The sequence below is a fragment of the Coccinella septempunctata genome, chromosome 7, assembly GCF_907165205.1.
Source record: "Coccinella septempunctata chromosome 7, icCocSept1.1, whole genome shotgun sequence".
Taxonomy (NCBI): domain Eukaryota; kingdom Metazoa; phylum Arthropoda; class Insecta; order Coleoptera; family Coccinellidae; genus Coccinella; species Coccinella septempunctata.
Genome location: NC_058195.1, coordinates 17087243 through 17099022, shown reverse-complemented (window position 1 = coordinate 17099022; position 11780 = coordinate 17087243). Strand labels below are relative to the sequence as shown.

At 34.6% G+C, this 11780-nt stretch overlaps 2 protein-coding genes across 2 annotated transcripts; both read right to left on the bottom strand.

Moving 5' to 3' along the window:
- Positions 1–3113: 3113 nt before the first annotated feature.
- Positions 3114–5810, bottom strand: LOC123316837. The gene is made up of 2 exons (XM_044903088.1): positions 5035–5810; positions 3114–3261 (listed from the first exon to the last, which is right to left on the bottom strand). Exons 1-2 carry the CDS (start codon positions 5808–5810, stop codon positions 3114–3116), a joined length of 924 nt encoding a protein of 307 aa, XP_044759023.1.
- Positions 5811–7668: 1858 nt separating this feature from the next.
- On the bottom strand, positions 7669–11678 carry LOC123316656 (RNA polymerase-associated protein CTR9 homolog). The gene has a single exon (XM_044902843.1). It carries the CDS (start codon positions 11543–11545, stop codon positions 7856–7858), a length of 3690 nt encoding a protein of 1229 aa, XP_044758778.1. The 5' UTR covers positions 11546–11678; the 3' UTR covers positions 7669–7855.
- Positions 11679–11780: the final 102 nt, after the last annotated feature.

Below are 11780 nucleotides of genomic sequence, written 5' to 3'. Positions count from 1 at the left end.
ATAGACTATAGAATATAGATTATCCTATCATATTTCATCGAAGAATTCTCCTCTTTCTCGTCTCAACAACTTTTCATGCAAAAATATATATGCGTTTAAAAAATTAAAAAAAACCTGCATCTTCTACTTGATAATCTTTCAGGTTATTATGTCAAAATGGAGATTCAATTGAAGAGCCGAAAGAACTTTCTCTTCCATCCGTTCTCAAATAAGTCTTAGAAATAAACTGAAATGAGCCATTATATAGGGTGTCTGCAAACAAATGCGTAGAACTTAGTGAGATGAATCCTCTTGAAAATAAGCGGGGGTATTTCTTATAATTTTTTTTTCGCCTTTGGAAGGCAATGACGAGTTCACAATTTTTAATTTTTTTACGGGTTCTAAAGAACACTGAGTCATAAAACTATACATTATATGAAGCACAAAGTAGATGTTACTGACACAATATTTTTAGATCAGATAACTCTATTATTAGATTGACAATAACAACATATATTTTAGCTGAAGTAGTCACACTCATACGATGAAATGGAATGAACAGTGATCAGAACTGCTTGTATAAGTTTTTATTCATTCCGAGAAAAGTATCGACTGAAACGAAATTTTGCAAGAGATTTTTTTCTCTAGAATTGAATGGGAAACCATGAGAGAATTTCATTTTTCGAAAATCTATCCCACGAAAACAATTTTTGAAGGAAAATCATGAGAGATTTTTATTTTCAACCCCTAATATTAAAGTTATGAGAGTGAGTAACATCTACTTAGTGCTTCATATTATGTATACTTTTATGACTTAGTGTTTCCAGAACCCGTAAAAAAATTAAAAACTGTCAACTCCTCATCGCCTTCCTTCTCCAGAATTGAATGGGGAAAAATAAAATAATTTCATTTTTCGAAAATCTATCCCACGAAAACAATTTTTGAAGGAATAAAATCATGAGGGGTTGTTATTTTCCACCCCTAATAATAAAGTTATGACATCTAAAAAAATTGTGTGAGTAACATCTACTTAGTGCTTCATATTATGTATAGTTTTATGACTCAGTGTTTTTCAGAACTCGTAAAGAAAAATTAAAAACTGTCAACTTGCCATCGACTTCCAAAGGCTGTATCTTGAAAGGGAGGTCGATTTCGAAAAAAAATTATAGGAACTACCTCTGCTTATTTTCATCGAAGAATATCCTTCCTGAGTCCTTCGCATTTGTTTACGGACACCCTGTATAAACGTGTAATAATTAATAAATAAACTCTTTGCAAATCTCTTTGTGTACCTATCTTCATCTTAACATTGAAGGAAATTGTTCGAATACAACAAGTTAAATTTGATTGAGCTGAAGATGAAAACATCGAAAAAATAAACTGGAGAATTTTAAACTAAATGAAATTGAAACAATTTCTGATGTAATATATACATTCTACTGATAAAAGAAAAAGAGTCGCAATTCTTCTCTTGTATCAAAAGTGACAAAAGTCACAAACCTTTCAGTGCCTGTTAAATTTTAGACCAAATTGTTATATATTTACAATACATCAACTACTTGTGTGTGTAATCAAAGAGGTATACCTAATCACTTGTGGTGCTCAAAATGACGAGGAGGTTCTTTACCACTTTTCTTGATGATAACGGTAATAATTTTGAGCAGTTCAAGTGGAAAATTTCCTGAACAAATTGAGTATTTGGAAAATATATGGAATAGCATGTAGAGCGGCGGATATCATATTTTTTTCGTTGGAATATGACAAAAAATTGGAAAAAGTGGAAACTTTTTCAAATATTGGATATATCATGCAGTGAACTTTTCGTTTCAGTACCATCCTTTGAGCTGATCCTTTCATTTCGTGATAATTCTTGATTATTTTTGAAAGAATATATGGTACAACTCTATTTCTCTACTTTCTAAATATGCTGCATTTTGAGATTTTTGAAATTTTTTTAATGTTCTATATGAATTACACAGTACTTATATCGTGTAAGTATTGGGAAAATTTCAATTTCAAGAATTTAATAATCATTTTGTATTTCGAGTAAATATTTCTGTTTATTGTTTACATATTATTAGAGGCATGACAATTTTAAATATCTTTGATATGATTACACGAAAATATTTAGAGCTACTATCATGCAACTACTCCAATAACTTACCTATTGTTTTTGATCAATTTTTATCACTAAAATCAAAAGTTGCTGGAATGAAATGTTTAATTAGAATAAAATATAAATAGCAATAATAATTATTGTGATGATAATTTTCAGACACATTTTGGAATTGAAGTATTATTAACTGATTTCTACCATTGTGCTTAGACTCCGAAGTCTTATTATTGGAACTGAGAGAACCAAATCACTTATTGGGAAATTTTTTTATCTTATTCCATTTTAGAAGTTGAGTCCGCCCATTAAACTTACAAAAATTATACACAGAGTGGTTTGTGCCTTCTTTGTATAACACTGTGTGACTAAAGGTATTAGATATAGAGTAATTTTGAAAAGGTATTGTATACTGCTTATATTGTAATTTTTTTATTGAACCAATTCTTGTAAATTGTAACATGAATGCTCGAATTTCTTCCGTCCATTTGCATTGTTGTGTATGATGTTAAGATCAAAATATATACACACCCTTTGATATGTTACTAATTGTGTTTTTCTCAAAGTTCCTCTCCTGCATGATGGTATAGGGTAATAGCACCGGTTGTGGCCACTTTAAGACATTTTCCAACTTCAAATCATGATCGTACCCTTATATAAGCATCGCTTTACAATTAAAAATTTGAAAACACTCCTCATGAATATTGTGCTTAGAGAGTTGCCAAGCAAAATATATTTTGGCGGCGAATTAAATAATTAAAAAATGAAAAGGAGAGCGAGTGCAATTTATCCAGTTGTGGCCACGTTTTCCACCAGTTGTGGCCACACATTGTTTCAGTTGTGGCCAGTCACAGGTGTGGTTAAACTGGCACACTTTGAATACTCACTCACACGAAATTGAACAAACATTCACATAAATAACAAAAAATATATTCGAAATTCATGGAAATATAGATATAAATACTATAAAATAATGATTCCCCTTATACAAAAATGAAAAAGTCATCGAATAAAGGCAAAAATATTAATGTTTCTCGAAAAGTTTCGTTTCTTGAACAAAACATGCTCCGCGAGTGTTAGCAGCCTTTGGTTCTTTAATTTTCGAGAATAAGTCTTCTTTCTCATACCACAGAAGGTCTGGAGGTTCGGACCTTTTCCAGTTTTTTCCACTTCTAGACATTGCACAGCAATAGTATTGGTGATCACTGATATTTAAGGCCGGTTTTATAATCAAACTTAAAGTCACTTTAATTTTGAAGCTTCCTTTAACCCTACTAAAAATGACAGTAAAGGAAGCTTTAAGCTTAAATTGACGTTAACGTCCAGTTTCATAATCAAATTAAAAGTCATTTTAAGCTTAAAGCTTTCTTTAGTGTCATTTTTAATAGGGTTTAAAGGAAGCTTTAAAATTAAAGGGACTTCAGGTTTGATTATGAAACCGGCCGTAAATTCGATTATGAAACTGGACGTAAAGGAAGCTTTAAGCTTAAAGTGTCTTTAAATTTGATTATGAAACTGGACGTAAATATTTTTGCATGATACAAAATGTTGTCATAACGAACAATTACGAATATTCCTATTGAAAAAATGTCAGCACACTTGCTCAACCCCTGCTCTGTAGTACTGAAATAACTTTTTGGATGACATTGTTCCTGAAAAATGGAAAATTAAATTGAGTGTTGCATCTTTATCTGTTCAATAACATAAAAGTATAATCTATCCTTTATTAACTGGTGACCACAACTGGGTTTTCACGCTCCACTTCTGGCCACCAAGTGGCTACAAGTCGCGAATCGGACTTTTTCGTGACCCAGTTGTGGCCAGCACAATATCATATAATTAGAATGGAAAATTTTCAATTTTTTATTTGAAATAGGGAAGAATATAATGCATTCAGTAACATAAAATATTTTCTACAAGTAAAGCAAAAGTATAACTGAAAAAAATCAGTGGAGACTTACCATGTGTTTCTTAATCGCACTTATAAGCGTCCACCTGGTACAGCGTCTTTTCAAGAACTAAACAGAGGAAGCAACGAATTTCGCCATCTCTTTTGAAAAACGAGCTCGCCAATTGGTCAAGGAATAATCAAGAAGGGAATAGAAGGCAAATTTTATTGGCTAAATCAAATAGAATACGTTTCAGTCCAGAAAATGATTTCGAGTGGCCACAACTGGTACCATGGCCACAATCGGTGCCGTTACCCTACTCCATTCACTTTCATAAAAGCAGTCGGTTGGCCATGGAATAATTTTCACAATTTTTTGTAAATAGAATGGAGTAATAAGGTTGGTACACTTGAAATGTCCTTAGGGTCAAGGAGATATCTCCTTGCTTAGGGTCAAAACGACGTAACCTAATTTACCTAATCCATCCATTTATATAAGTATATCAACTCCTATTATTTGCGCTGCAAAAATGCCAAAAGTGCTAGACAAAAAGTGCTATTTTGAATTGAAATCAGAGATATATCTCTGATCAGAGATATCTCTGATTGAAATCTGCTTATTCTAATATTTTTTTAAGATTAACCCTGATATTCTGTAATCGGAAGTTTATGTTTCCACCATTATCAGGAATTAAGATGTAGTGAGAGAAGAAGATGAGAAAGTATATCCTCTATTGGGAGAGCCGGAAAATATAGGGGTAGTTGAGGATATTATTGTCTAAAAATTTAGCATTCTAGCCAGGATAACTTTCTTGCGAAAATTGTCACAATATAAAAGATCAGATTCGTGTTACTAGATAAATTGATGTATTATAATATAGTAGATAAGAAGAAGAATATGTTTCTCTATGGTCCGTTGACGCCAAGCGGCTCATGCGCGCCACTTGACAGTAGTCTAGTCACCGGCTAATTATTGTAATGGAGTAAATGGACGTTATGTGTAATAAAATAGTTTTCAGATGAATGGATTTTTAATATTATTACATAAAAATAATACATGGTGTCAGGTGTGGGGTTTGCGGGTTCTGGGCTGGGCTTATAACTACTTTCGGAATTGTTTGTAAATGTTGGGGAAGAAGCCTCTCCAGATTCCAACAATTCCTGATCATTTACAAGTTCGAAATCATTTTGTGATTTTCTTAAATCTATTCTATTTCTTCTAATAATCTCTCCTTTCTCTGTCTTGACTACAAAAGACCGAGGACTTTGATGCTCCCTCACAATTTGGCCAGGCTGCCAGTATTTTTTGACATGATTATAAACAGTAACATTTTGCCCTTCCTTAAGATCTGGCAAAGGTCTTGTATTTTTATTAAAGTACAACTCATTTTGAAGTGACCTGTGTTCAAGCCTATCTGAAACATTGGTGCAAAGTGTAGGCTTCAACAGTTCAGCTGAAATAGGCACCTTAGTCTTACAAGACCGACTCATTAAAAGTTGGGCCGGTGAATAATTAATATGCTTTAGGGGCGTATTACGATACTGAAGCAATGCTCCAAATATATCCTTTCCCTCCTCAAGGGATTTTTTCAACAAGTTTTTTGCTATGCCTACACCTTTTTCAGCTAAACCGTTTGACTGTGGGTATTGAGGACTTCTCAACAAAATCTCAAAATTCCATTCTTTAGCAAATTCTTTCATCGATAAGCTGCCGAAGGGAACATTGTCACAAATCAATTCATCAGGACATCCAAATTTAGAAAAAATTGACTCATTTTTGACTGAACTTCGAAAAGCTGTTAAGTCCACTGGATATAAGGACAAGGATGACATGGTAAGAGACAGAATTGTCATGGGTATATTCAGTAAAGACACTCAGGAGAAACTACTCAGAGTATCTGATTTAACATTGGAGATGGCCATAAACCATTGTAGAGCCTACGAAGTAAGTAAGACTCAGTCCAAAGCTTTGCAAAGTGAAGTCTCAGTGAATGAACTGAAAAGAAAAAATAAATATGGCAAAAAAGAGTCTAACTTCACGTGCAAGTACTGTGGCACTAACCATATGAAAGGTAAATGTCCAGCTTATGGAAAGAAATGTAAAAAATGTCAGCGACTTCATCACTTCGCGACAGTCTGCCAATCCAAAGGAAACAAGGAAGCACGGGATGACAAGAAGAAAAATGTACATGAGGTGGCCCAGGAAGAAGGTTCTGAAAGCGAGGGAGACCAGTTTTTTGTGAGCGCGGTTTCAAAGCAAATCGGTGTTGTGATCAAAATGGAAAAATCAGTTGGTGAATCAATGTGGCTAAAAAGCATAAATGTGCAGGGCAAGACAATAGAATTCAAGTTAGATACCGGAGCAGAAGTGAGTGTTTTACCTATTCACTTTTTGAATGGACTTGATTATAAGAAACATTTGAAAAAGACCAATGTAACTCTGGTTGCATATGGTAGTGGTAATTTTACCATAAAACCTATTGGTGAGATTACCTTGGAATGCAATGTAGATGGTAGAACAGCCAAGATATGTTTCATTATTGTTGAATGTAACAAGGTCAGGGCGAACAATAAAACCTGTAAACAAATTAAATTTGTAAAAGAATATAAAAAAAACTTTAAAGGGGAAGGATGTATAATATAGTAGATAAGAAGAAGAATATGTTTCTCTATGGTCCGTTGACGCCAAGCGGCTCATGCGCGCCACTTGACAGTAGTCTAGTCACCGGCTAATTATTGTAATGGAGTAAATGGACGTTATGTGTAATAAAATAGTTTTCAGATGAATGGATTTTTAATATTATTACATAAAAATAATACAATTGATGTAAAGTCTTTTCAGTATTAGTCTAAGAGGATAACCAACATCAACACTGAACTCAGAACTCTTCTCAATAAGTCAATAAAAATCTGCATGTTATGTGTCAATAATATTCTTTCCTACCAAAAATAGATATACTTTAGCACTTTTAGTACTGATCTCAGCGATATACAAGAGATCTCTTGTATATACTTTCCATGCAAGTGAATCAAAAATCGATTTCAAGCGAATAACCTGGTCATCATTGGTAATAACCAACAATAACTAACTGCATTCAAGTGCTTTTGGTTATTGCAGCAATAACCGCGGTTATTACTGTCTATTCGCTTGAAATCGATTATATATTCCAAAATCAATCGACTATACTGATTGGTTCAAAAGTTATGAGAAATTGGAATTTTAGGTGAATACATGAAGCACCCTGTATCTCGGTTATGGAATTAATTAGACATATCATATCTGGGTTTTTTGGACTCGCCTAGGGTAGCTCTAGCTCAGGTTACTGTATGATCATTCACCAATGAAACACCCTCTATAAAAGAAAGTCGCAAGTTTGTTAGTTACCTACACCATTTATTGAAATTTGATTTGTTGAATTTGTCTACGGATCAGTTATTATAAAATTCAGTAAATTATAAGAAAATTTGATAAATTGATTGGAGTTGTGTCATCAAGGTTCTATAATAATAGACCATGCCTATAATCGATATTTATAACCTATTATTATTAATATCAGGAAATGTAATAATTTTTATGTAACATTCTATTTATCCAAAATATACCATTTATTGTCCAAGTGAATATTTAATAGAGGAAAATGAAATGGATCACTCAAAAACAAAATAGGTTGGTACAAAATAAATAATGTGGTCAATATAGAGATTTTAATTCAATTCTCAATGTTATGATATAATTGAACAAACACACCAAGAAATTGAGAATAATTCCAACAATTTCATTCATTTTCTGGGTCAATTGTTTAAAAACTGAAAATAATTTTATCACTACTTCCATTTCTAAAATAAAAGATTCTTTGAAATAAGTCATTACATCTGTTTCAACTTCTTGATCTTGATCGAGATCCACTTTTGGACTTGGACCTACTTCTAGAATGAGACCTTGATCTGCTTTTGGACTTTGACCTACTTCTAGATCTGGATTTACTTCTAGATTTGGATCTACTTCTTGATTTACTTCTGCTTTTGGATCTTGATTTACTTCTGCTTCTGGATCTTGACTTACTTCTGCTTTTAGATCTAGATTTACTTCTGGAGTTGGACCTACTCTTAGACCTTGATTTACTTCTTGACTTCGACCTGCTCTTAGATCTAGATTTACTTCTAGAACGCGATCTTGACCTGCTTTTGGATCTTGATCTACTTCTCGATGCTGATCTGCTCCTAGAGCCTGATTTGCTTCTAGACCTTGATCGGCTTTTGGATCTTGATTTGCTTTTAGATCTTGATCTACTTCTAGATCTTGATGGACTTCTTGATTTCGAACCACTTCTTGACCTTGATCGGCTCCTTGATGGCGACCTTGATTTGGATCCACTTCTTGAACGTGACCTGCTTCCAGAATTGGATCGTGACCTACTCCTTGACCTTGAAGGACTCCTAGAACCGGACCGGCTTCTTGATCGACTTCTCGACTGTGACCTTGATCTCGAACGTGATTTACTTCTCGAATTAGATCTTGATCTTGCCCCACCGTCACTTTCATCATCACTGCTCGATATAGTTGCTTTGGAAACAATTCGTAACTTCTGTTTACCACTAAGACCATCATCTTTGGTTTTCTTCTTAGGTTCCAGCTTCTTCTTGATTCTCTTTGCCTTCGGTCTATCACTTTCAGAGCCTGAACCGTCTTTTTTCCTTCTTCCTCCACGGCCCCCGCCCGATTTTCTAGGTTTCTTTTCGCCCCTGTCAGAGCTGCGGGCTCGTTTTCTTGGCTTATCTTTCTTGGCTTTCTTGGGGGCTGGTTCACCATCCAGAGGTTCAGCTTCGCTACCAGAATCACTTGCAATTTCTCGACTTCTACCTTTTCCTTTTTTGGTTTTCTCACTGGGCATTTCCATGAACAGAAGAGCATTCTTTGTTTTCTCCTTGTATTCTTGACGTTTTTGCAGTAACTGCTCCTTGGTAAGTCTCCGTTCTTCCTCAATTTTCTTCTGCTCTTCCAACTGTTTAAGTTTGAAAGCACTTCGTTCATCTTCTTGTTTACGTCTAAGCATTCTGTCTTCTTCATCTGCCCTCCTGGCACGAGCAACATGGTGCTGTGCTTGAGACAACAGATCTTTACATTGTCTTGCTTCCATTAATGCCATATTAACATTTATCTTCTGATCTTTAGCTTCTGCAAGATATGTGAAGTATTTCATAGACAGTCCTAATTCATGTACAGCTTGTAATACAATTTGTAGCGTAGACTTCTCATCCCTCAGTATAACTGTTGCTAATTTTTGTAAAACCAGAGCAATGTTATAGAGAAGTATTGTATCATGAGGAGCCACCCGTCTAGCTTTCAGTAACACCATTTTAGCTTCCTTCAATTTTGACGCCTTAAAATACGCTCTAGCTAAATATTGAAGCACTTCAACATTATTATATTTGAAAAATTTTCTAAGACAATTTTCGTACATCTGTATAGCAGACACATACTGTTTCTGCTCAACATATATGTGGGCTATATTGAGCCACACATCACAAAAATCTGCTGTGGCCTCTCTCACCTGGGCAAATATATCTCTAGCCTCGTTTACTGCATGTTTATGTGCCAATACACATCCAATTCCATTAGAGGCCCATATATTTTTGGGGTCAAGTTTTAAGACCTGTTTGAACAAAGCTAAAGCTTTTTCCTGATGTCGTTTTTCCCTTTCCTTATCTTTAGACGATTGATGGACTGTTTGTAAATAAACATTACCTAAAGCGATAAGAGAATATGAATCTTGAGAAGTTGCAGGATTCTTCAAAATTCTCTCGTATTTCTTCTGTCCTGGCAGGCATTCTGCCTTAGCTAAATGTAGATTGGCCAAGAGGGACCAAGCATCAGGATGTTCTTGATTGATTCTCAGTGCTTCCTTAAGCCAATCAGATGCTTCATAAATATGACCTTTATCTCTTGCCATGCAGCCAAGTCTTAAGTAGCAATCGACATAATTTGGATGTTCTTTGAGAATATCTTTATATAATTTTTCGGATTTATCAAACAGAAACAAGGCTTCATTGAGTCTCGCTAAATTATAGGTTATAGTTACAGATATCGAATTGTAATATTGGGGATCATGTTCTGCTTCTGTTTTTGCTCTTACAAGAGCCTCTTCCAAATTCTTCTTGGCTTCTTCTAGGTTGCTCAGACGATAGTGAAGCGCACCAACATTATTCAATATTTCAGTTGGAATTTCTGCTTGAACATCTTTCTTCAGGATTTGTACAGCTGTTCCATACGCATTCAACGAACCTTGTAAATCTGATTGCTCTAATATTTGAGCAAGTTCTATCCACGCTTCAATATCATCAGGGAATTGTTCAGTAACTTTTTTCAAATGATGTTTAGCAATATCTCGTTTTGACTGAGATGATGAATTAGCATAAATAGATCCTAGAATTTTCATTGTTTCATAATTTCCAGGTTGAGCTTTAAGCACCTTTTCAAAACATTGAGCTGCATTTTCTGTATCACCCCTGTATATATACATCTGACCAAGACCAAAATGTGGTAATACAAATGCAGCAGGTGCAAATTGGGTCGCTTGGTAATAATATTGGAAGGCTTGATCATAATCTCCTTGCACATGGAAAGCTCTCGCTAGTTGATAACAACTTTCAGCCCTCATGGCTTCATTCTCAGTGTTATGAAAAGCATGTAGCGCTAAGTGCTGAACCTTATTGTAATCCTTTTTGAAAAAAAAGTGATTTGCCAAATGGTTCAATACCATTGGATTCGAAGAATCAATTGTATAAGCTTTAGATAACATCTGAACACCTGATCTAATAGATTCAGGTTGTTGTTGATTGAGTTTCAGAATTGCTAATCCGACTAAAGCACCCACACACTGATTATCTAATTGAAGTGCTCTATCAAATGCTAACCTAGCTTTGTCTTGATTTCCAAGTTTCATGAAACAATGTCCCATACCTAAACGCACAACAGCTGGACAATTAGGATTTGTTCTTAATGCTTTCTTGTAAAATGCTAATGCAGCTCTGAAATCTTTTTTGTTATATGCTATACATGCTTTTCCAAGCAGAGAAGGGATATTGTTTGGTGACTGATTGAGAACAAAATTAAATTGAGCATCAGCTTGTTCCATTTTATCTCCTTCCAACAAGCAAAAGTATGCACGTCCAAGTAGATGGTTTTGATCATACATAATAATTTTATCAGCTGTTGTATATAACAAGGTGGCTTTGGTGAAGAATTCCCTTTTCCTGTCTTTATTTTTTTCACGATTTGCTTCTTGTACATAATAAGCAGCAAGCATATCCAGAGCTCGCATTTGATCCTTTTCATAATCCCTGTATTCGACATTAGCTTCCACTCGAGAAGTTTCCAATATTTTTATGAAATCAGCAATTTTTCTTTGCTTATAATATTCCAGGGCTAAATTCACCCATATTGAAAGCTGTGAGTTTTCTTGCCTTAGAATTCCCAGTACTTCTTCTCCATCAGGAAGCTGATCTGCATGTAGTTCGATAACTTCATCAGTATCTCTGAGAGGAATTTCAATTGCCCCTGACGCCATTCTGAATGGGGTCTTCTAGAGACCACACTTTTTATATTGCACAAATAAACACTTTCCAGCTTTTTTAACACACTATTTTCAAAATTGACAACTATCTGTATAAATTCTGACAAATAAACTTCATTTCATGACTTAAGAAGGTAGAGGTTAGGTTAATAATGTCATAGAGGCACAAGGTAGAAGAACCATAGAGAAAGGGTCTCTGAGAAGAACCAAGAAGGTATCAAAGATTTCC

Coding starts and splice junctions, on each gene's coding strand:
- LOC123316837 (XM_044903088.1), bottom strand. CDS start 5,810: ATGTCATCCTTGTCCTTATATCCAGTGGACTTAACAGCTTTTCGAAGT. Junction 3,262..5,034: donor AACCCCACACCTGACACCAT/GTATTATTTTTA, acceptor TGCAATGTCTAG/AAGTGGAAAAAACTGGAAAA.
- LOC123316656 (XM_044902843.1), bottom strand. CDS start 11,545: ATGGCGTCAGGGGCAATTGAAATTCCTCTCAGAGATACTGATGAAGTT.